Below are 27,612 nucleotides of genomic sequence, written 5' to 3'. Positions count from 1 at the left end.
AAGGGATTTCTTTATCGAATAGCAATGATTTTCTGCAGTGCATGATTATTTCAACATCTTGTTCTGATATATTAGTGTGTTGTTTTGCGAATATCAATGTGTGTTGAGCAATATTGGCCTATATAAAGACGACGGTTTAGCTGTCTTCAAAAACATCAATGGGAATCAAGCAGAATGTATAAAGAAAGAAATAACCAAAGTCTTCGGTGCACTCGGATTGAAAATAACCATATATGTACAAACCAATTTAAAAATCACAAACTTTCTAGACACCACTCTAAACCTCTTAAATGGAGAATACAGTCCATACAGGAAACCAAATGACCAACCAGTGTACATCAATACTCTCTCAAACCACCCCCTACTTTAATACGTCATCTACCGACGACAATAAGCAAACGTGTCCCCTGCATATCATCCAGCAAAGAAGTGTTTGAAAAAGCTGCAACTTTCTACAATGATGCCCTGAAAAACAGCAGCTATAAGGAAAATTTAACATATATGGAGACAAGATATTTCTCCATTTTATTGAGAGGCATTTCCCCCCAAACCCCAAACTACATAAGATCTTCAACAAAGGAAATCTGAAGTTAAGCTACAGTTGCATGCCGAACATGTCGAGTATTGTCAAAACGCACAACAAGTCAGTCAGAACAGACCATACACAGAAAGATAATAAATCCTGCAGCTGTAGAGATCGTAACAGTGTCCACTCAACGGCCACTGCCTATCAATCAACGTATTATACAGGGCACAAAACTATACTTTGGGCTAACAGAAAACACATTTAAACAACGATTCTCAGACCACTAACACACATTTACTCATAAGAAGCTACAGTACTGCACAGAGCTATCCAAACAAGTTTGGAATTTGAAGGAAATAAACCAGCCATATATGATATCAAGTGGGATATCATCACCCAAGCGGCTGCTTATACAAGTGAGACGAAACATTGTAACCTCTGTTTAACTTGGAAACTCTGTATAATCAATGCTGAAAAGAGTATATTACTGAACAAAAAATATGAGCTGGTCTCGACATGTCGCCATGAAGGGAAATACTCGCTTGCGAACTACAGAAGTAAACCCCCCGTAAGGAATAGTTTAGTCCGACCATCTTATTATGCAATATTTACATACAAACATTAAACTCATATCACGTGAAATGGAATTGTTGAACATTGAAATTGGAACTTAACGTTACTTGACCGGTGATCGCAACAATCCTTATTCTTTTGAATGATAGATATATATATATATATATATATATATATATATATATATATATATATATATATATATATATATATATATATATATATATATATATATATATATATATATATTACGCTCTGTCACTGCGGTATAGAGCACTGTCTTAGCAGATTGATACTTACCGAGTCGAGTATATATATATATATATATATATATATATATATATATATATATATATATATATATATAAATAAACACATCAGACACGAGTGTCTGATGATCGCAATATGCGTGAAACTCCGAGTTACACCCAAGAAAGAGTTCCAGTACTACCAAAACTATATATATATATATATATATATATATATATATATATATATATATATATATATATATATATATATATATATATATATATATATATATATATATATATATATATATATATTATATATATATATATTCTATGTTTAGATAGTCCAGTGAATTGAAGTAATTAAATGAGAATGTTATATTTTATATGTGTATTCTTGAAGTGGAAGTTTCCTTTAATCAAATCTGTGTACATGTGTCACCATGGCAATATAAAGCCTTGAATTAGCTCCTTTATTATTCCTTAGATCAACGATGACAGATTCAGACCCAGCCATGACCTCCAGAATAATAAGCCTACTTTACAATTTGACTTAGTAATAAGTTGCAATGGGTTTAACTGAACAGATAGAATTTGTCAAAAATTGAAGACATTGAGACTCAGAAAGAGCTGTCTCTACAACTATTTAATAAAAATCAAAGATTGGGTATGTAGCAAGGCACTGATTTAATTACCAAAATTAAGCCGATCAGATGGCAACATAGACAGGACTGGCTCCAACAGATATTTACTAATGTCCTGCAAGATTAGGACAAATTAGACATATGAGATTAATAAAAATGTTTAAAGAAAGAGGAAGGAGTAGAGGAAGGCAATTGGATATGAACCCTAGGGTAGTATGTCATAAAGAAGAGAGCAATTAAGTTAGACACTAGATTGGTTGGATTGCCGTATAAACTAAATATTGATAAATACGGATTAAGAACACACCAGTTTGACTCCTGGAGCCACATCAATTCAGATTTGTGTTTCTCGGATATCTTATGAGTCTTCTAGATAGATAGATAGATAGATAGATACTGTATGTGGAATTGTTGTTTCTTAGAGTAAAGAAAAGACATTATAAAATGACACAGTTTCAATACATTTACGAAGACCACTTTTTATTCAGTGATAGCTGAATGGACTTGAACTTGAGATAGATAACTTGGCTCTGTGCATTCAATCATCAACTTTTATTTTCAACTTCTTTTCTGACTTTCTTTGGTACGTTGCTTTGGTACTTGGAGTGCATGTGCCTAAGGCATATACAAAAATTGTGTGGTTCTGATTACATTCAATTTTAAAATAGGTGGGGGTTGGTAGACTTTTTATTTTATTTTATTATAATATTTTTTTTCATGTGTGAGTGTCTAGTTCAGGTTTTCCAATGTTTTCCAAATGGTCTCTGTGTTGCTATTTCTTCCTATCAGATGTACAGCCATTACAAATTGGAAGAATAGTTTTATCAGCACAACTGAACTGAGGTTCAGTAGTGCTATAGGGATCGCCCGGCTTCTGTCTGTCTGTCTGTCTGTCTGTCTGTCTGTCTGTCTGTCTGTCTGTCTGTCTGGATGTGTGTGTATGTGTGTATGTATGTATGTGTGTGTGTGTGTATGTGTGTGTGTGTGTGTGTTTCTTCAAAACATGTTGACAAAATTGGCCCCAGCAACCATGACCACGCCCTTAGCAACAACCAAATGGCAGTATATTTTGGTTAAATAACATCTTCTGGTAGGCAAGTGAGTAAACATTTTAAAAATGTATGCAAATATCCCTAGAAACCATGACCATGCCCATAGTAACAGCCGAACGGTCGTGTGTTTCACAACAAAGATAACAGGGATTAATAGACAATTGAAAAAAATGTATGTAAATTTGCCTAGCAACAAGACCACACCCATAACAACAACCAAATGATCATGTATATTGCGAAGGTAACATCAGGGATTCATAGACAAGTAAATGAACATTCAAAAAATGTATGCAAATGTATCTAGCAACATGAGCATGCCCATAGCAACAGCCAAATGATCACTTATATTGCAAAGATAGCAACATGGTTGGATAGGCAACTGGATAGTCATTCAGTAAATGAACACCTATTGTTAGCATGGACTAGCATATGGATAAGCAATTTACTGACAAACTAGGAGATAGTGTTCATTTTGTACAGGTTAATAGGAGATAGTGTTCATTTTGTATGGGTTGATACTACCAAACTAAACTACAGTAAATGGTTGAGTATGGCCGATTGATATTAATAGCAGTAGACATGGAATGAATAGAATAAGTAGATTTTATGGACAGTGTTGAAAGTAATGTAGGCAATAATCTGTAGATTTACTAGCATACAACATTGTATTCATCTTGATATATCACAATCTCTGTCAATGTCTACTTTGTCTTTGATAGCATGTCACTATTTTATCACAACTTTATGGTCAGGGTCTTTATCAGACTTTTTGTCCACTACTCTTCCAGTTAGGGTATTAATTGTCACAGCTTGTGTAGTCAACAATCTGGAAATAGTTTCGTATTCATTTCCCATCCTTGTGAATATTTTAATTATAACATGAATTTAAACTTATGATTTTAAACTTATGGTGTACTTACCTTTTGTACTAGTCAAAAACATGAATTTTTAGACAAACAGAATATCCTGTAAATATTAGACAAACAGAATATACTGTAACTATTAGCCAAACAGAATATCCTGTAGATATTGCAGAAACAGAATATCCTGTATTAGACAAACAGAATATCATGTAAGTATTAGACAAACAGAATATCCTGTAAGTATTAGACAAACAGAATATCATGTAACTATTAGACAAACAGAATATCCTGTAAATATTAGACAAACAGAATATCCTGTAAATATTAGACAAACAGAATATCATGTAACTATTAGACAAACAGAATATCCTGTAAATATTAGACAAACATAATATCCTGTAACTATTAGACAAACAGAATATCCTGTAAATATTAGACAAACATAATATCCTGTAAATATTAGACAAACAGAATATCATGTAAGTATTAGACAAACAGAATATCCTGTAAATATTAGACAAACAGAATATCCTGTATTAGACAAACAGAATATCCTGTAAGTATTAGACAAACAGAATATCCTGTAAATATTAGACAAACAGAATATCCTGTAAATATTAGACAAACAGAATATCCTGTAAGTATTAGACAAACTGAATATCATGTAACTATTAGACAAACAGAATATCCTGTAAATATTAGACAAACAGAATATCCTGTAAATATTAGACAAACAGAATATCCTGTAAGTATTAGACAAACAGAATATCCTGTAAATATTAGACAAACAGAATATCCTGTAAATATTAGACAAACAGAATATCCTGTAAATATTAGACAAACAGAATATCCTGTAAGTATTAGACAAACAGAATATCCTGTAAATATTAGACAAACAGAATATCCTGTATAAGACAAACAGAATATCATGTAACTATTAGACAAACAGAATATCCTGTAAATATTAGACAAACAGAATATCCTGTAAGTATTAGACAAACAGAATATCCTGTAAGTATTAGACAAACAGAATATCCTGTAAATATTAGACAAACAGAATATCCTGTAAATATTAGACAAACAGAATATCCTGTAAGTATTAGACAAACAGAATATCCTGTAAATATTAGACAAACAGAATATCCTGTAAATATTAGACAAACAGAATATCCTGTAAGTATTAGACAAACAGAATATCCTGTAAGTATTAGACAAACAGAATATCCTGTAAGTATTAGACAAACAGAATATCCTGTAAATATTAGACAAACAGAATATCCTGTAAATATTAGACAAACAGAATATCCTGTAAGTATTAGACAAACAGAATATCCTGTAAATATTAGACAAACAGAATATCCTGTAAGTATTAGACAAACAGAATATCCTGTAAATATTAGACAAACAGAATATCCTGTAAGTATTAGACAAACAGAATATCCTGTAAGTATTAGACAAACAGAATATCCTGTAAATATTAGACAAACAGAATATCCTGTAACTATTAGACAAACAGAATATCCTGTAAATATTAGACAAACAGAATATCCTGTAAATATTAGACAAACAGAATATCATGTAACTATTAGACAAACAGAATATCCTGTAAATATTAGACAAACAGAATATCATGTAACTATTAGACAAACAGAATATCCTGTAAATATTAGACAAACATAATATCCTGTAAGTATTAGACAAACAGAATATCATGTAACTATTAGACAAACAGAATATCCTGTAAATATTAGACAAACAGAATATCCTGTAAGTATTAGACAAACAGAATATCCTGTAAATATTAGACAAACAGAATATCCTGTATAAGACAAACAGAATATCATGTAACTATTAGACAAACAGAATATCCTGTAAATATTAGACAAACAGAATATCCTGTAAGTATTAGACAAACAGAATATCCTGTAAGTATTAGACAAACAGAATATCCTGTAAATATTAGACAAACAGAATATCCTGTAACTATTAGACAAACAGAATATCCTGTAAATATTAGACAAACAGAATATCCTGTAAATATTAGACAAACAGAATATCATGTAACTATTAGACAAACAGAATATCCTGTAAATATTAGACAAACAGAATATCATGTAACTATTAGACAAACAGAATATCCTGTAAATATTAGACAAACATAATATCCTGTAAATATTAGACAAACAGAATATCATGTAACTATTAGACAAACAGAATATCCTGTAAATATTAGACAAACAGAATATCATGTAACTATTAGACAAACAGAATATCCTGTAAATATTAGACAAACAGAATATCCTGTAAATATTAGACAAACAGAATATCATGTAAGTATTAGACAAACAGAATATCCTGTAAATATTAGACAAACATAATATCCTGTAAATATTAGACAAACAGAATATCCTGTAAGTATTAGACAAACAGAATATCCTGTAAATATTAGACAAACAGAATATCATGTAACTATTAGACAAACAGAATATCCTGTAAATATTAGACAAACATAATATCCTGTAAATATTAGACAAACAGAATATCATGTAACTATTAGACAAACAGAATATCCTGTAAATATTAGACAAACAGAATATCATGTAACTATTAGACAAACAGAATATCCTGTAAATATTAGACAAACATAATATCCTGTAAATATTAGACAAACAGAATATCATGTAAGTATTAGACAAACAGAATATCCTGTAAATATTAGACAAACAGAATATCCTGTAAATATTAAACAAACAGAATATCCTGTAAGTATTAGACAAACAGAATATCCTGTAAATATTAGACAAACAGAATATCCTGTAAATATTAGACAAACAGAATATCCTGTAAATATTAGACAAACAGAATATCCTGTAAGTATTAGACAAACAGAATATCCTGTAAGTATTAGACAAACAGAATATCCTGTAAATATTAGACAAACAGAATATCCTGTAAATATTAGACAAACAGAATATCCTGTAAGTATTAGACAAACAGAATATCCTGTAAGTATTAGACAAACAGAATATCCTGTAACTATTAGACAAACAGAATATCCTGTAAGTATTAGACAAACAGAATATCCTGTAAGTATTAGACAAACAGAATATCCTGTAAATATTAGACAAACATAATATCATGTAAGTATTAGACAAACAGAATATCCTGTAAATATTAGACAAACAGAATATCCTGTAAATATTAGACAAACAGAATATCATGTAACTATTAGACAAACAGAATATCCTGTAAATATTAGACAAACAGAATATCATGTAACTATTAGACAAACAGAATATCCTGTAAATATTAGACAAACATAATATCCTGTAAATATTAGACAAACAGAATATCATGTAACTATTAGACAAACAGAATATCCTGTAAATATTAGACAAACAGAATATCATGTAACTATTAGACAAACAGAATATCCTGTAAATATTAGACAAACATAATATCCTGTAAATATTAGACAAACAGAATATCATGTAAGTATTAGACAAACAGAATATCCTGTAAATATTAGACAAACATAATATCCTGTAAATATTAGACAAACAGAATATCCTGTAAGTATTAGACAAACAGAATATCCTGTAAATATTAGACAAACAGAATATCATGTAACTATTAGACAAACAGAATATCCTGTAAATATTAGACAAACATAATATCCTGTAAATATTAGACAAACAGAATATCATGTAACTATTAGACAAACAGAATATCCTGTAAATATTAGACAAACAGAATATCATGTAACTATTAGACAAACAGAATATCCTGTAAATATTAGACAAACATAATATCCTGTAAATATTAGACAAACAGAATATCATGTAAGTATTAGACAAACAGAATATCCTGTAAATATTAGACAAACATAATATCCTGTAAATATTAGACAAACAGAATATCCTGTAAGTATTAGACAAACAGAATATCCTGTAAATATTAAACAAACAGAATATCCTGTATTAGACAAACAGAATATCCTGTAAGTATTAGACAAACAGAATATCCTGTAAATATTAGACAAACAGAATATCCTGTAAATATTAGACAAACAGAATATCCTGTAAGTATTAGACAAACTGAATATCATGTAACTATTAGACAAACAGAATATCCTGTAAATATTAGACAAACAGAATATCCTGTAAATATTAGACAAACAGAATATCCTGTAAGTATTAGACAAACAGAATATCCTGTAAATATTAGACAAACAGAATATCCTGTAAATATTAGACAAACAGAATATCCTGTAAATATTAGACAAACAGAATATCCTGTAAGTATTAGACAAACAGAATATCCTGTAAATATTAGACAAACAGAATATCCTGTATAAGACAAACAGAATATCATGTAACTATTAGACAAACAGAATATCCTGTAAATATTAGACAAACAGAATATCCTGTAAGTATTAGACAAACAGAATATCCTGTAAGTATTAGACAAACAGAATATCCTGTAAATATTAGACAAACAGAATATCCTGTAAATATTAGACAAACAGAATATCCTGTAAGTATTAGACAAACAGAATATCCTGTAAATATTAGACAAACAGAATATCCTGTAAATATTAGACAAACAGAATATCCTGTAAGTATTAGACAAACAGAATATCCTGTAAGTATTAGACAAACAGAATATCCTGTAAGTATTAGACAAACAGAATATCCTGTAAATATTAGACAAACAGAATATCCTGTAAATATTAGACAAACAGAATATCCTGTAAGTATTAGACAAACAGAATATCCTGTAAATATTAGACAAACAGAATATCCTGTAAGTATTAGACAAACAGAATATCCTGTAAATATTAGACAAACAGAATATCCTGTAAGTATTAGACAAACAGAATATCCTGTAAGTATTAGACAAACAGAATATCCTGTAAATATTAGACAAACAGAATATCCTGTAAATATTAGACAAACAGAATATCCTGTAACTATCAGACAAACAGAATATCCTGTAAATATTAGACAAACTTAATATCCTGTAAATATTAGACAAACAGAATATCCTGTAACTATCAGACAAACAGAATATCCTGTAAATATTAGACAAACAGAATATCCTATAAATATTAGACAAACAGAATATCCTGTAACTATCAGACAAACAGAATATCCTGTAAGTATTAGACAAACAGAATATCCTGTAACTATCAGACAAACAGAATATCCTGTAAGTATTAGACAAACAGAATATCATGTAACTATTAGACAAACAGAATATCCTGTAAGTATTAGACAAACTGAATATCCTGTAAATATTAGACAAACAGAATATCCTGTAAATATTAGTATATATAGTGATGTAGGATGCAATGCAATGTAGGATAAAAACTAAAATTATTTTAGTTAGGCCTCAGACCCCCCTCCCCCCCCACCTCCCCCCTCTAAATGAATTGGCCAAAATTGAATTTTTTTCAGACAGCACAATCAATAACTCTTTTATTGACACTGTATTTTAGTGCCATGTATTTACTGTGTGATGAAAAGCCTTTCTCAATTTGACGACTTTTGTGAGAAATATTTGTATTTAGGGGTATAAAACACATCCATTGAAAGTAAAATCCTTTTTGTAGGATGACTTCAACCTCCCCCCCCCCCTCCAGAAGTAAAGAATTTAGTTTATTATCCTGCATTGAACTATTGATCTTGCACATTACTTCTAAGACACTAGTTGATACATACAAAACTTGAATTGTGTATCATAGGCTTGTGTTCATGCATTCCTGGTGACTAATACGACTGTGACCTGAACTTAATATTGTCGAAAAAGTCTCTCAAATATGGAATGCTTTTTATCCTAATTGGTTTTCATCTGCAGGTGATGTCGACGTGTGGAATTACAGGGACAATACCACCATTATACACAACTTCCACCATGATGAGGACATACACTGTGTCGCCATGGCAATGAATGATGCCGTCATAGCAACTGCAGCCGGTCACATTGTGAGAATAGATGTCTCAGATGTTAACGGTTACTGGAAATGTCAATGTCGCCCAAGAACTGAAAAACCAGTGAGTCTTTCATTTCCGTTCCCTGACCCACAGCAATTTGATATTTCCTTGTGTTTATATCTACAAGACTACCGTTATTACTGTGTGTGACTGTGTAGATACAGTGTTGTTAATTTGTTATACACCTGTACAGGGTTTGTATATTCTCACAGTTCTCACAATTCAAGGTAAAGAATTTCATAATGAAGTCAGTCAATATCAGCTGACATATTTCAGATTTAGTGTTTGTATACAATGGTATGTCACAATGCCTTATTAGAGTAGCAGACATAGAGAGAGCAAATCAGATGATGTGTTGATTACTTTCAGATTAAAGTCATTCAAAGACATGAACCTTATCACATAAGGACTTCATTTATAGTTTATTTCAGGTCAGTAGAAAACAGTCAGATTCAGATTGCAAGACAAAGTTAGTTCTCTTATCATATTATTGTTGTTCATAGTTTGAATGGTAAAGTTGTATATTAATGTAGCTTTATGTAAAAGGAACACTTTACAGCTATAGCCTATAACTATAGTTTTGACACAAATTGAAGTATTGCTAGAAGTGTAGTGAATCACATTATAATAACTCAATTGTTAATTATTGTCAAATCTCTGATATAGTCACCTCTATCATATTTGTTCTAATTTTCAGATTAGCTTCATGAAATTTGTTCCCACTAGTAAAAGCTCTTCCTCATCAGATTTGCATATTGTTATGGCAACAGATAGTGCCATGGGTGGCATCTATCATTATCCAATCAATTCATTATCCAATCAAGTGATTAAACTTCATCAGTTGATTGCACCAGCTACATGTCTAGATGTTGATTCTCAATTCATTGCATGTGGTATCAACTCTACAGGTTTTCAGGAAAGTTTTACAGTAAGTATCCCATGACCTCTTTCACCCTTGACCTATATCAATTCATTGCATGTGGTACAAACTTTTACTCTAAGTGTCACACTTTACAATTATTGTATTTACAATTAACTTTTCAACTGGGACCTCTATAAATAAGCAAATCAATCCCCTGAAATGGATGAAACTATAATATTATGTAAACACTACTAGGACTGTAAATAGAATGGCCGTGGTCCAAGTACCGCTTATTAGCCCCCAAATGGCGAAGCCTAAGAGGGGCTACTACGTTGGGCTCCATTCGCCTGTCCGTCCGTCCATCCAACCGTCCGGCCGTTCATATCAACCTAAATCTACAATATGCATGTGCCAATTTCAACCAAACCTGGTACAAATGTCAGATGTTGTAGAGCGCATGTGTTACCACCCTCACGGCATCAGCGAAATGGCAGCCATATTTGTCATAAATATTCACATTTTGGCCGATAACTCTTGAAGTTTAACAGATAGAGACCTCATTAAAGTATCTTCACCCATGTTATCAATCATGAGCTTTTTAATGGCACATTGACTTTTGACCTTGACCTCCATCTTCAAGGTCAAATAGCCATATTATTGTCAAAGTGTGTATGTATATCTCTGATATGCATGGACTGATTTAAACCAAACCTTGTACAAATGCCAGATGCTATAGTCTGCATATACACATCACTTTGTTTCACACCCTTTTATGATAAAGGCAAAATGGCGGCCATATTTGTCATGAATATTCACATTTTGGCCAATTACTCTTGATGCTTAACAGATGGAGACCCTATTCAAGTGCCTTCGTCGTTGTTATAAATGATGAGCTTTCTAATGACACACTGACTTTTGACCTTGATCTTCATCTTCAGGGTCAAATAGCTATGTCTTTCTTTTTTGAAATCATTAAGATAATATAAATATTAATGCTAATGTGCCTGAAATTGTCAAGGATCTACACATAATAGATAAGAAATGAACAACCCTTTCAGATGTTGTTAGTGTATCTGTTTGATTGCCATGCATGCCATAGTTGTTGTCCTTTTTGAACTGACAGCCTGCAACCTAATTTACAAACTAAAGAAGTTGTTGTAATCACTACAAGAAATACTTTTTTGGGGAGTATGTCTTCCTTGAAGACTTGTGTTTTGGGAAAATTACCATTTTTTCTTTTACAGAGTTTAAATTGCTATGCTCCAATTCCAGGTCATCACATTGAAGTGTTACTGTAATGCGGATTATATTGGATCATTTTGTTCTGAACCAATTATTTGTATAACTCCATCTGCCAAACAACTGTTTTCAAAGCTAGATTTTAATCGTAACCCTTTAAGTGTCATACTTATATGAATGTGATCAAGTGTGTTGAAATTAGAATGAATAATTATAGAAGTCAAGAATGAATAGTAATTAGTACACAATATCATGTATTAGTAGAACCATTGTGTTTGTGTTATTCCACACATACAGAAGTGTACTAACCAGTAAATCAAAACTTCAAATTTGATAGATGGCATAACATCACTGATTGTCAGATGGCATAACATCACTGATTGTCAGATGGCATAACATCACTGATTGTCAGATGGCATAACATCACTGATTGTCAGATGGCATAACATCACTGATTGTCAGAGGGCATAACATGGCATAACATCACTGATTGTCAGATGGCATAACATCACTGATTGTCAGATGGCATAACATCACTGATTGTCAGATGGCATAACATGGCATAACATCACTGATTGTCAGATGGCATAACATGGCATAACATCACTGATTGTCAGATGGCATAACATTGCTGATTGTCAGATGGCATAACATCACTGATTGTCAGATGGCATAACATCACTGATTGTCAGATGGCATAACATGGCATAACATCACTGATTGTCATATGGCATAACATCGCTGATTGTCAGATGGCATAACATCACTGATTGTCAGATGGCATAACATCACTGATTGTCAGATGGCAACCCAGTAAGTGCATATCTGAGTGAAAATTATGATTTATTGGTGAAATTTAGGAAATTTAATAAAACATGTGGTTCAAAGTTTCCTCCTGACTTGAATTGTCATGTTTTAACCAACTGACAGACCAATTATTTTGAAAGTGTTACAATGAGAAACATTGAATTAAGTAGGTTGCCCTAATATATATTCCTACCAATGTTATACTTTTATGTCTGACTATAGTTTTGTGTCAGTTACCACAAGATACTAGTACTTATGATATAAATGTTATCTGTACTACAATATATGTAGTTAGGATATTATAAATTAATACTTTACCAGAGTTAACAATCACTCTATTTATTATAATTATGAATATTATGAAAATTATTCATTTCAGGTCAAGATTTTAGATTTGGAAAAAGGTGGCATATTAAACTCGCTACGTGGTCATAGTTGGGGAGTGTCATGTCTAAATCTAGCAGAGAGTCCTACAAATATGATAGTTACTGGTTGTAAAGATAAAAAGTAAGTCTGTATAGTAATTATTATGTCATGTGACAGCCTTTACGTCATGTGATGAATTCCTCATGTCATGTGACAGCCTTTACGTCATGTGATGAATTCCTCGTCATGTGACAGCCTTTACGTCATGTGATGAATTCCTCATGTCATGTGACAGCCTTTACGTCATGTGATGAATTCCTCATGTCATGTGACAGCCTTTACGTCATGTGATGAATTCCTCATGTCATGTGACAGCCATATGTCATGTAATGAATCCCTCGTCATGTGACAGCCTTTACGTCATGTGATGAATTCCTCATGTCATGTGACAGCTGTTATGTAATGTGATGGATCTCTCATGTCATGTGACAGCCTCTACGTCATGTGATGAATCCCTCATGTCATGTGACAGCCATATGTCGTGTAATGAATCCCTCATGTCATGTGACAGCCCTTATGTCATGTGATGAATCCCTCATGTCATGTGACAGCTGTTATGTCATGTGATGAATCCCTCATGTCATGTGACAGCTGTTATGTCATGTTATGAATCCCTCATGTCATGTGACAGTCTTTATGTCATGTGATGAATCCCTCATGTCATGTGACAGCCTGTATGTCATGTGACAGTCTTTATGTCTTGCATGGCTACAATGAAAACGTGTTAAATTGATAATTGCTAGAAGTAATTTAGTGCAAAATTTTTGAATATATCTTAACTATTAATTTAAAAGCTCTTTTATCGAAGATGTAGTAAGTTGAGATTACCTGATTGTTATATGATTAACAACCATGTAATGTATTGTAAGAGAACTAATTCATCCATTCATTGATGACATATATGCAGTTGAAAGAACCCAATAAAGAATTTAGGATGGGGTGGGGATCATACAGGGTTGCATCCTAGTACAGCCCAGTTTTGTCTAGGTCATTTTACGCAAATTTCACCGTTTCTGGAAAGGTGCAACTTTAAGTTAAATCGTCAAATGTAATAGATGACTTGTGATTTCAACACCAGAAGTCTCATGTGAACTTGAAGCTGACTCTGATCAACAAATCATTTACATGTAAACACATAACGTCTCGTGTTGTTCACCGACACTACTTAGGTGACACTAAATAAAATGTCACTGAAATGAACAAAAGGTACATTTTAATTCCCAATTATTGAATTTGTAATCGAGACAAAAATGATCTAATATTTTCGTACCCATAGAACTTACAGAGATCGGATGAGAAAGGGCTTCACTAGAAGACAACACATGACACAATGTAATAACATGTGGTCTCAATATGGGCGAGTCCATGTTCATGGATGGGTGGGCTGCGACCAAGTCTTGGAACGGAACGGTCCATTTTATGTGTACATGTACTCCAAAATCTATAGTTTTCAAAGTCGCTATGTCTATGATTTGCTTCTTTTAAGAAAAAATCTGGAAGTTAGATTTTCTGTGGCTATGTCAGTATTGAACACTAAGTTCCCTCTGAGGCTCTCTATCCCTTCCTTTTTTCTTCCGTAAGGAAGAGATACATTTATCGGTGGAAGTCTGTGTGTCTGTGTGTCTGTCTGTCTGTCTGTCTATCTGTCTGTCTGTCTGTGTCATCGTTTTCTCCATAACGGCTTGCTCAATTCAAACGAAATTTTGAAGACGTATTCCGTAGGGAAATGGCAAGACTTGATTAGGTTTTGGTAAAAATCCTGTGAATATTAATGAGCAATTTACGTAATTAATGATTTTCGGTAATTAGGCTATATCTCAAGAATGCACGCTACAAATTCAGTATAGCTTGGTACACACATTTGCAATACCAAAGCTCACCTGTCCTAAAAAATATTAATAATGTAGCTTTTAGTTTTAATAAGTTATTGGCATATTTTTGATTGGCCACAAAAGAAAAAAATAGTTTCTCGTCAGGAAATGTCGTCTAAAGTGGTGCGACCTTATCACCATTTTCTAAAACATGACTGGCTCAATTCAAACGAAATTTATTGCATGTGTTCTGTAGGGTAGTGACAAGAACTGAGTAGGTTTCGGTAAACATCCCAAGAATATTAATGAGAAATTTACATAATTAACGGTTTTCGGTAATTAGACTATATCTCAAGAATGCACACTTCAAATTCCATATAATTTGATACATGCATTTGTGATACCAAAGGGCACTTGTCCTGAAAATATCATTGATGTAGCTTTTAGTTTTAATAAATTATTGGCATATTTTTGTAGGCCACTAAAAAGGAAAAAATAGTTTCTCGTCAGGAAATGTTGTCTAAAGTGATGATGATGCGCTTATTTTTTTTTACATTCTCAACAAATGTCACAGTACATGTTGTGGTTGGCCAGGAGATCACTAACAGCAATGAGCGAATAGCAAGCAATGAGAAAAAATAACTTATTACATAATTATGTACTGTTGTATTCCAACAATTGTCTGTAGGAACGACAATCTCAAAACTTTGCCCTTACGGAAGACATTCAGTTTACATTTGGTAGTTTAATAATTCAATCTAGGTCTTTCAAAATCTTAGCAATGTCGTCATAGGAGAAAAGATTTGTTGGATAACTATCCCTCTTGAAAACTATGTACTCGCTTTATTTCATTTTCTTTTGAGTGGGTTCATTTACCAACCACAAAGTGACACGAAGCAGTTTTGTCTTCTTTCAAAAAATAGCCCATGCTCACTGAAGTCTACCGTGTTGACATATCGTCTCCAACTATTTTTGTTTTTTGTAAAACAAATCTGAACATGCCATGGTGAAGAGAACTATGGCTAGATATGTCTTACAGTGTGAGTTTTTTCATGTGGAAGCATGAAGTGTTGAATGGCTAGATATGTCTTACAGTGTGAGTTTTTTCATGTGGAAGCATGAAGTGTTGAATGGCTAGATATGTCTTACAGTGTGAGTTTTTTCATGTGGAAGCAAGAAGTGTCGAATGTAGTGTGCTGTGTCCATATGAACCTGTATAGCTGTGTTTGGCATGATGTAGTAATTTTCCAGGTAGACACAACAATGGCAACAACAATTGTGACATTAAAAGTGTTGTGTCTTTTTTCATTGATTGCAATACATGTACATGTTATGTATCCAAATAAAAACCATGCTGGATTAAAGCAAAACATACAATCAGACTATGCATTGTTTTTCCAAAATAATTACCATCATACTGAAGATATTTTATGAGGCTAACTTGCTTCTTTGTTAGTTAAAACACTATTTTCAATGCATTTGATATATTTTCCATCATTTCATTATGCCATTTCAGAGTTCGAATGTATGACTTGAGAAGTGGTGAGTCACCTGTAATGTCACTCTATGGTCATGCTGGCTCTGTTACCTCAGTTCAAATGGATGACTGGAAAATAGTGAGCGGTGGCCATGAAGGCATGCTGTGTGTATGGGACCTCAAGATGGCCAGTAAATTATGGGAAACATATGCAAGGTAAGGAATACAGACAAGTGATGGGAAACATATTATGCATTTGTTACCCAAGGGCTGTAACACTTTATTACCTCGGGCTGTAACACTTTGTTAGCTAGGGCTGTAACACTTTGTTAGCTAGGGATGTAACACTTTGTTAGCTAGGGCTGTAACACTTTGTTACCTAGGGCTGTAACACTTTGTTAGCTAGATCTGTAACACTTTGTTAGCTAGGGCTGTAACACTTTGTTACCTAGATCTGTAACACTTTGTTAGCTAGGGCTGTAACACTTTGTTACCTAGATCTGTAACACTTTGTTACCTAGGTCTGTAACTAGGTCTCTCTTACCCAATGGCTGTAACATTTTGTTATTACAGGTTGTAATATTTTGTCATTCCAGGTTGTAATATTTTGTTATTCCAGGTTGTAATATTTTGTTATTCCAGGTTGTAATATTTTGTTATTCCAGGTTGTAACACTTTGTTATTACAGGTTGTAATATTTTGTTATTCCAGGTTGTAATATTTTGTTATTCCAGGTTGTAACACTTTGTTATTACAGGTTGTAATATTTTGTTATTCCAGGTTGTAATATTTTGTTATTCCAGGTTGTAATATTTTGTTATTCCAGGTTGTAATATTTTGTTATTCCAGGTTGTAATATTTTGTTATTCCAGGTTGTAATATTTTGTTATTCCAGGTTGTAATATTTTGTCATTCCAGGTTGTAATATTTTGTCATTCCAGGTTGTAATATTTTGTCATTCCAGGTTGAAATATTTTGTTATTCCAGGTTGTAATATTTTGTCATTCCAGGTTGTAATATTTTGTTATTCCAGGTTGTAATATTTTGTTATTCCAGGTGGTAATATTTTGTCATTCCAGGTTGTAATATTTTGTCATTCCAGGTTGTAATATTTTGTTATTCCAGGTTGTAACATTTTGTCATTCCAGGTTGTAATATTTTGTCATTCCAGGTTGTAATATTTTGTCATTCCAGGTTGTAATATTTTGTCATTCCAGGTTGTAATATTTTGTCATTCCAGGTTGTAATATTTTGTTATTCCAGGTTGTAATATTTTGTTATTCCAGGTTGTAATATTTTGTTATTCCAGGTTGTAATATTTTGTTATTCCAGGTTGTAATATTTTGTTATTCCAGGTTGTAATATTTTGTTATTCCAGGTTGTAATATTTTGTTATTCCAATTCCAGGTTGTAACTGTTGTATTGACCCTTGAACTTCAGGTGTTTTTTCCTTTATTAGTTTATCAGAATTATCCAATAATTGTGACTTATTTAAGATCTAAACTGTTTTTGTACCTATTTACTAATAGATTATCAGTTTTTGGTTACCACAGCTGTAATTATTGTGGTGTACACTTGACATTGAAAGTGTTTCATCTACCAAGTTCACCTCAATAAAGTACAATCATGTCTTTCTATTGATTCCCACTAAATGGGCAATGACAACTCTGATTCATCAAGACATGTCAAACTCATTAATCTCAAAGCTATCTGTGTTGATGTAGTACCCTTAATTAGAATCATTTAAAGCCTGCTGGTTAATGGCAGACTTGATGTCTGATTGATAAATTGCAGACACTTTAGTCCCATATGACAACAGCCATAGTATTGATTAGTATACAAGTCTGTGGAGAGTTGGTGAAGTTCATGAAAAGATCTTACTAAATGATTGATACTGTAAGTGGGAGTATACAGATCAGATGGGAATTAGTTATTCACTAATCCTTGTGTCTTTGTTTCAGACATCCAGTACGACACTGTCACTTTGATAAATCTAAGTTAATATCAGCTCATATCCCACAATTAGATGTCTACCAGCAGGATGATGACTTTGAAATTATTAAACATAAAAGGTATGTCAAGAGTATTCTCTATAATTATCAAACATAAAAGGTATGTCAAGTGTATTCTCTATAATTATCAAACATGAAAGGTATGTCAAGTTTATTCTCTATAATTATCAAACACAAAAGGTATGTCAAGTGTATTCTCTATAATTATCAAACATGAAAGGTATGTCAAGTGTATTCTGTATAATTATTAAACATAAAAGGTATGTCAAGTGTATTCTCTATAATTATCAAACATAAAAGGTATGTCAAGTGTATTCTCTATAATTATCAAACATAAAAGGTATGTCAAGACTTGAAGTGTATTCTGTATAATTATCAAACATAAAAGGTATGTCAAGTGTATTCTTTGTAATTATCAAACATAAAAGGTATGTCAAGTGTATTCTCTATAATTATCAAACATAAAAGGTATGTCAAGTGTATTCTCTATAATTATCAAACATAAAAGGTATGACAAGTGTATTCTCTATAATTATCAAACATAAAAGGTATGTCAAGTGTATTCTCTATAATTATCAAACATGAAAGGTATGTCAAGTGTATTCTGTATAATTATCAAACATAAAAGGTATGTCAAGTGTATTCTCTATAATTATCAAACATAAAAGGTATGTCAAGACTTGAAGTGTATTCTGTATAATTATCAAACATAAAAGGTATGTCAAGTGTATTCTTTGTAATTATCAAACATAAAAGGTATGTCAAGTGTATTCTCTATAATTATCAAACATAAAAGGTATGTCAAGTGTATTCTCTATAATTATCAAACATAAAAGGTATGACAAGTGTATTCTCTATAATTATCAAACATAAAAGGTATGTCAAGTGTATTCTCTATAATTATCAAACATGAAAGGTATGTCAAGTGTATTCTGTATAATTATCAAACATAAAAGGTATGTCAAGTGTATTCTCTATAATTATCAAACATGAAAGGTATGTCAAGTGTATTCTGTATAATTATCAAACATAAAAGGTATGTCAAGTGTATTCTCTATAATTATCAAACATAAAAGGTATGTCAAGTGTATTCTCTATAATTATCAAACATAAAAGGTATGTCAAGACTTGAAGTGTATTCTGTATAATTATCAAACATAAAAGGTATGTCAAGTGTATTCTTTGTAATTATCAAACATAAAAGGTATGTCAAGTGTATTCTCTATAATTATCAAACATAAAAGGTATGTCAAGTGTATTCTCTATAATTATCAAACATAAAAGGTATGTCAAGTGTATTCTCTATAATTATCAAACATAAAAGGTATGTCAAGTGTATTCTCTATAATTGTCAAACATAAAAGGTATGTCAAGTGTATTCTCTATAATTATCAAACATAAAAGGTATGTCAAGTGTATTCTCTATAATTATCACGTTCAGAAAAGTCAGTTCATGACATTCATTCAATCGATCGATCGATCGATCAATTAATCAATCAATCTGTCAGTCAACCAACCAAACAACCATAAATACCCCCCCCCCCCCCAACACACACAGCCACATCCACAGTATAGATTATAGATTTATATAACTATGTAGTTACACCAAATACAAACTACTATGTAATTACACCAAATACAAACTACTGTCAGTGACTAGATTACTTTATGTCTTCTAAGGTTTTTCTTTCTTTCAACATGACCTTCCTTCATTTTATGCATACAAACACAAACAAGCTGTAGTATAGCATGTCATAGTTGTATGACACACACACACACACACACCTGCATACACACACACACACACACACACACACATACATTGATGAATGGGTGATAACACATGGTGTGTAAAGTAGTTATTAATGTCATTTGACAGAATGTACAAATACTGAATATGTGTTAAAAGTAACAGCTAGAGTGGAGTTAGGAATTACAATGTCAGATTAGAGATTGCTTGACTGACAACATAAGTGTCATAAGCCATTAGACTTAGCTATCACTTAGTGATTATAGTAGCAATTTTCATCAATTATTGCACTAAAGGAGGAATGTGATGGAAAAGTCTATTAAAATAATCCTGAATTGATGCGAGTTTCATTTAATTTTAGTTTTCATTTCCCACTTGACTGGTAAGAATGAGATTAGTTGTAAGTGGAGCATGTTATAATTTGCTATTCAATTATATAACAAGTGAGGAAATAGTGTATTTGGTAGACATTCACTCAATGTACATGTAGGTTAATACATTGCCACACACTAACACAATTACTGGTATTCCGATCTTCTGATTAATTCACCATTACAATTTGACCTATATGTGATCAGTGTGAACTTAAAGACTGACAGCTACAAAGCCACAGTTCACACCAAATATAAAATGTCAACATATTAGAAATTAGTCTAAAATGTGTTTGGTGTATGTTTACAGGGATAATATGACAATATGTATCGGTAGCTCTGCTAGGATGAAATCCAATATGTAGTGTGACAAATGATTGATTAAACAACTCTGCATGTATTAGAAACTGTTGTTCTAATCTGTACACTGCATGTCCATGTATAGAAACCATTGTTCTAATCTGTACACTGTCCATGTATAGAAACCGTTGTTCTAATCTGTACACTGTCCATGTATAGAAACCGTTGTTCTAATCTGTACACTGTCCATGTATAGAAACCGTTATTCTAATCTGTACACTGTCCATGTATAGAAACCGTTGTTCTAATCTGTACACTGTCCATGTATAGAAACCATTGTTCTAATCTGTACACTGTCCATGTATAGAAACCGTTGTTCTAATCTGTACACTGTCCATGTATAGAAACCGTTGTTCTAATCTGTACACTGTCCATGTATAGAAACCGTTATTCTAATCTGTACACTGTCCATGACGTATAGAAACCGTTATTCTAATCTGTACACTGTCCATGACGTATAGAGACCGTTGTTCTAATCTGTACACTGTCCATGACGTATAGAAACCGTTATTCTAATCTGTACACTGTCCATGACGTATAGAAACCGTTGTTCTAATCTGTACACTGTCCATGACGTATAGAAACTGTTATTCTAATCTGTACACTGTCCATGACGTATAGAAACTGTTATTCTAATCTGTACACTGTCCATGACGTATAGAAACCGTTATTCTAATCTGTACACTGTCCATGACGTATAGAAACCGTTATTCTAATCTGTACACTGTCCATGACGTATAGAAACTGTTATTCTAATCTGTACACTGTCCATGACGTATAGAAACCGTTGTTCTAATCTGTACACTGTCCATGACGTATAGAAACCGTTATTCTAATCTGTACACTGTCCATGACGTATAGAAACTGTTATTCTAATCTGTACACTGTCCATGACGTATAGAAACCGTTATTCTAATCTGTACACTGTCCATGACGTATAGAAACCGTTATTCTAATCTGTACACTGTCCATGACGTATAGAAACCGTTGTTCTAATCTGTACACTGTCCATGACGTATAGAAACCGTTATTCTAATCTGTACACTGTCCATGACGTATAGAAACTGTTATTCTAATCTGTACACTGTCCATGACGTATAGAAACCGTTATTCTAATCTGTACACTGTCCATGACGTATAGAAACCGTTATTCTAATCTGTACACTGTCCATGACGTATAGAAACCGTTATTCTAATCTGTACACTGTCCATGACGTATAGAAACCGTTATTCTAATCTGTACACTATGTATAGAAACTGTTGTTCTAATCTGTACACTGTCCATATACACACACATACATATGCACACTCACTCACACACACACACCCACCCACTAAAACAATAATAGAATTGAATTTTGTTTTCAGTTAAATTACAATACCATGGAAGTTGATTATGTCTTAATACACTTTCTTAGCATAGCAGTACAATCCTAAATATCATGTAATCAGTCACAAGCTGTGTTTGTTCTCAATGTATTACAGATTAAAGGCTGTGATGAGAAGACTACTATGTGGGTTTTTGTCGTCCCAGTGTGTTGACAACACATTCAGATATTTGGTAATCAAATCTCATTACAATGTTTATTTTGATTGCAGGCAAAGAGGTGAAATTCGGGTTTATAACTTCTTATTGGACCATACAAGTGAAGGGCTTCCATCTATCTGTCAATCAAGCTATAATGAACCAATCGGATACAACTATAACATACGATTAGCTGTTCCCTATGACAATGTTATATGAATTATCAATTACCTGTAACATAAACTTACAATTGGGTATACCCTATTGTACCTCAAGCAATTAAAAGTTTGTTTTGTTGTGAGAGATTGTACTGAATCAAAAGGTGAACCATTTGATTTTTAGTTCAGCAATACTATCACTGCATTTTGGACTTTGTCATATCCATACAAGTTGTAGATATTGTTGACTTTCAAGACAAATTCTTTATTTTTGTATGAAAACACAGCAGAGTCTATACATTTAAACTCAACACCAAACTGTAATATATTCAGATGAGAGTTTTAATAAAAGTATTCAAATCATGGTCAGTGATACATGAGAACATTTCTTGTAAATACTTGTAATATTCAAACTATTTTACTTTTTAAATGGAATGAAAGTATTGATGGTTTTGTCACTAAATCATTATTGTTGTTTTGAAGCCTGTCACAAATATACCATTGGATCTAGGATGGTTTCAGGCATACTTTAAAACCTATGTACATGTATTAATATGTATGTACATGTACACGTATGCTTGTACACAATTTTAATAAAAAATTAAAAGATTCTGAGAAAGAAACTGTGGAGAAAATCAATTTATTTAATTTTTGCCATAAGTAATACATTCAATATTAGTGAAATTATCACTCCAAAGTGTGTTAACTTTATACAGACACAATATAATTCTGTACAGTCACAAACCAATTTTTACATTTTTTCAGTCACAACCTTCTTGATTTCATTCAAAGTGAAACAAAATTCATATACCACTTAAAAGTTACTTCTTTCTGTACATTTTGGCAGATATTAAATACCATTCTCATTAAAACACATTTCATCTTTATCAAATGAAAAATAGTGATTAGTTTTGGTGCTCCCTAGGATGCTAAATATTCAGTGTTCTACAAACCCTGTCCTAAGTGTATGCAGTTAGTCTCCCCCCCCCCTCCATATGGTGCTCCCTAGGATGTGAAGTATTATGTCATGGTGAACAGTTGATACCTTGATACTTTTGTACTAATGACCATGATAGGATTTTATATGTAGACTAGTGCTTGCCTACTCATTCTATATGCAAATTTTATGCCTGACTTCATGAGTTTTTGAACACCTCAAGATTTCAAATGTTAAACTAGTTGTCTACAAATATACTGTGTGTATATCACAGAAAATCTTTCTTAAGTCATGCAAACTTAATACACTTTATAATAATTTAAAATATTGTTTGTTTTGGTAACGTGACACTGTCAATATCAAAGTAGTTTACAGTTAAATCTATTTTATCTTCATCTCTACAAAATGTTTACACAAGTATGTAAAAACACTGGTGTTTGTGAAGATGTCTTTTCTAGTTTTAAAGTATTGACTTGACATAAGAGAAGGTGTCCTGACTGCCTATGTACCTGAAACCACATCAAAATTGTTAGTTACTAATTTTGTACTACACACAATTCACTGCCCCCCCCCATGATAATTTAGCACACAATTCACTCCCCCCCCATGATAATTTAGCACACAATTCACTCCCCCCCCATGATAATTTAGCACACAATTCACTCCCCCCCCCATGATAATTTAGCACAATCTAAAAGATATTGTTGACTTGATCAATTTCATAATTTATATACACCATGTGACTATGAATGCTATTCTAAAACTGATCTCAAATCACAACATTTTGACTGGATGCAGTCTATGGGTATATATCTTTTTCCACCAATCAGTATGTTTCTAAATTGATAGCAAACTTTAATGTTACTTTTGAATGGTGCCAGTCTGTGGGTACACCTATTTTTCAGCCAATCAGTAACTCCCAGTGAATGTTCAACAATACACCATTTGCACATTGTGGTGGTTTTAAGATAAATTTGGCATATTAATTATGATATCTGAAATGAAATTGAGATAACATTAAAAGACTTGATCAAGTAGAACTGGAACTAGAATGAATACTATTAAATATATTCATACCCCGATACAAGATTTATTTAAGAGCACCAATATTTTGCATGCTGGAGAAAAATTGTTGTTATCTATGTTGATGTGAAACTTTGAAAACTATAAACAAATAATGTAATCATACTGGTTTAGAGTGGGTCAATACAATGTAAATGTAGTGCCAATGGCATTGTAGCATAACTGTACATTAAAAAAAATGTTTATCCAAATGCTGATCCATGCTAGGTATAAGTATTCATTTGCTGAATGTTTATCCAGTTGCCTATCATGGTTGCTATGGGCGTGGTCATGGTTGCTAGGGCCAATTGTGTCAACATTTTTAAACAACATATGGCGAATAAATGTAGAAACATTTCACCAAATTTCAGTCCCATCTACCAAGTACTTTTTGAGATACAGGTTTTTGACCAAAATGCACACTTTTTCACCTAATTTGTATATCACTGATGAGATCATTATATACTTAATACTTCATCTATACACCCCTAAATGCATCCCCATTAAATTTCAGCCCAATCTACTCAGTAGTCTTGAAACAAAAGATTTTTTTTACCAAAAAGACGCATATCACTAATGGATGACCATGTCATGAACAAATCTTAATCTACACACAACTAAAGACGTTCCTACCAAATTTCAGACCAATCTGCCCAGTAATTTTTGAGTTTAATTTTTTTTTTTATACCAAAAATGACATTTTTTGACCCAATCACACAACTGTGATGCAATCATTTTGCTTTGAACAATTTCCCAACTAGGCACCAATTGGACCATCCCCACCTAATATCAAAACAATTAGCCAATTGCGCGCACACACACACACACACACACACACAGACAGACAGACAGACACCGCACCATGCCATGAGCACTACTGAACCTTATCAGTTCAGTTGTGCTAAAAAGACATGTGACATTATGTCCCTAAATCTTAGGCAAAAATCCAGAATGTTCACCAACTGGTTTGTGTGAAGATATACTATAACAAGTGTATAGCTTTATAAGACCTAAAAAAAATAATTGTTTGGTTCCAGTTACCCGACCCCCCCCCCCCCCACACCTAGCTTTTCACTGCTGACCCTCTGACCCTAATCATTTTTTACATATTCGAGAAAAGAATTTACAAAATCGCAAAAATTGTGAAGTCTCACGAGAAATAGTGGATGCGGAAACTGACATCGACTTAAACAGACAAAATAAAACATTTCTTCCAATCTGTAATGGCTGTACATCTGATAGGATGAAATTTACAACACAGTGACCATTTGGAAAACAATGGAAAATGTGAACTAGACACTCATACAGAAAAAAAATATTAATAAAATAAGCTAAAACATCTACCTACCCCACCTAGCCTATTCTAAAATTGAGTGTTATGAGAACCACACAATTTTTTTTATTAGGCCTAACTTATCATCAATCAATTACAGTTCTAATTGTACATTTTGTCGAGTTAATTCTAAACTTTGCATAATTTAACCTTTGCTCCATAAATGGAAGATTTGAAAATTAAAACTCCACAACCAAGCCTCATACATCACTTTGGCCTATGGTCGAATTGATGACAATGCTGTACTGATAAGTGAAAGTATATGAAACCAACTCATTTAACACCCAAGTTCATACCAAACCAATCTGAATTCACAAAATGTCCTTTCCCTTTAAAGACTCTTCCTACATCATATAGCACTATGGTAATATCAACTTGCTATTTTAAATACTAGGGATATTGCTGACACTAGAGGGTGCTGTTCACACGAAACCTAGGCACCATTCTTCAGTAAGTTTGACACTACACCAGTCCTAGTTAAATAAGCTTCAAAAAAGTTATACAAGATTAAAACTAATATTTAAATGTACTCTAGTGTATTTACATTTACAGCTTGTGCCCCTTTAAGACATGTATGACATGACTAGTACATATATACTACACAGTATGACATGACTAGTACATATATACTATACAGTATGACATGACTAGTACATATATACTATACAGTATGACATGACTAGTACATATATACTACACAGTATGACATGACTAGTACATATATACTACACAGTATGACATGACTAGTACATATATACTACACAGTATGACATGACTAGTACATATATACTACACAGTATGACATGACTAGTACATATATACTACACAGTATGACATGACTAGTACATATATACTACACAGTATGACATGACTAGTACATATATACTATACAGTATGACATGACAAGTACATATATACTACAGAGTATGACATGACTAGTACATATATACTACACAGTATGACATGACTAGTACATATATACTACACAGTATGACATGACAAGTACATATATACTATACAGTATGACATGACTAGTACATATATACTACACAGTATGACATGACTAGTACATATATACTACACAGTATGACATGACTAGTACATATATACTACACAGTATGACATGACTAGTACATATATACTACACAGTATGACATGACTAGTACATATATACTACACAGTATGACATGACTAGTACATATATACTACACAGTATGACATGACTAGTACATATATACTACACAGTATGACATGACTAGTACATATATACTACACAGTATGACATGACTAGTACATATATACTACACAGTATGACATGACTAGTACATATATACTATACAGTATGACATGACTAGTACATATATACTATACAGTATGACATGACTAGTACATATATACTATACAGTATGACATGACTAGTACATATATACTACACAGTATGACATGACTAGTACATATATACTACACAGTATGACATGACTAGTACATATATACTACACAGTATGACATGACTAGTACATATATACTATACAGTATGACATGACTAGTACATATATACTATACAGTATGACATGACT

At 32.4% G+C, this 27,612-nt stretch overlaps 1 protein-coding gene across 2 annotated transcripts in view; it reads left to right on the top strand.

The window, feature by feature from the left end:
- LOC144448845 (F-box/WD repeat-containing protein 8-like) overlaps nt 1-23,320 on the top strand; it is a 169,650-nt gene extending 146,330 nt beyond the window's left edge. Inside the window, exons 5-10 of one of the 2 annotated variants that reach the window (XM_078139155.1) lie at nt 9,769-9,965; nt 10,603-10,833; nt 13,193-13,320; nt 16,567-16,743; nt 18,489-18,599; nt 22,620-23,320. In XM_078139155.1, the coding sequence (XP_077995281.1) occupies nt 9,769-9,965; nt 10,603-10,833; nt 13,193-13,320; nt 16,567-16,743; nt 18,489-18,599; nt 22,620-22,764 (989 nt within the window). In that variant the 3' untranslated portion in view covers nt 22,765-23,320. The remainder of the gene's footprint in view (nt 1-9,768; nt 9,966-10,602; nt 10,834-13,192; nt 13,321-16,566; nt 16,744-18,488; nt 18,600-22,619) is intronic. The other variant, XM_078139154.1, reaches the window with a different exon arrangement.
- The last annotated feature ends 4,292 nt before the right edge of the window (nt 23,321-27,612 follow it).

This window comes from Glandiceps talaboti, chromosome 18, assembly GCF_964340395.1.
Source record: "Glandiceps talaboti chromosome 18, keGlaTala1.1, whole genome shotgun sequence".
NCBI classification, from domain to species: Eukaryota; Metazoa; Hemichordata; class Enteropneusta; family Spengelidae; genus Glandiceps; species Glandiceps talaboti.
This window is presented reverse-complemented; position numbering and strand designations above follow the sequence as displayed.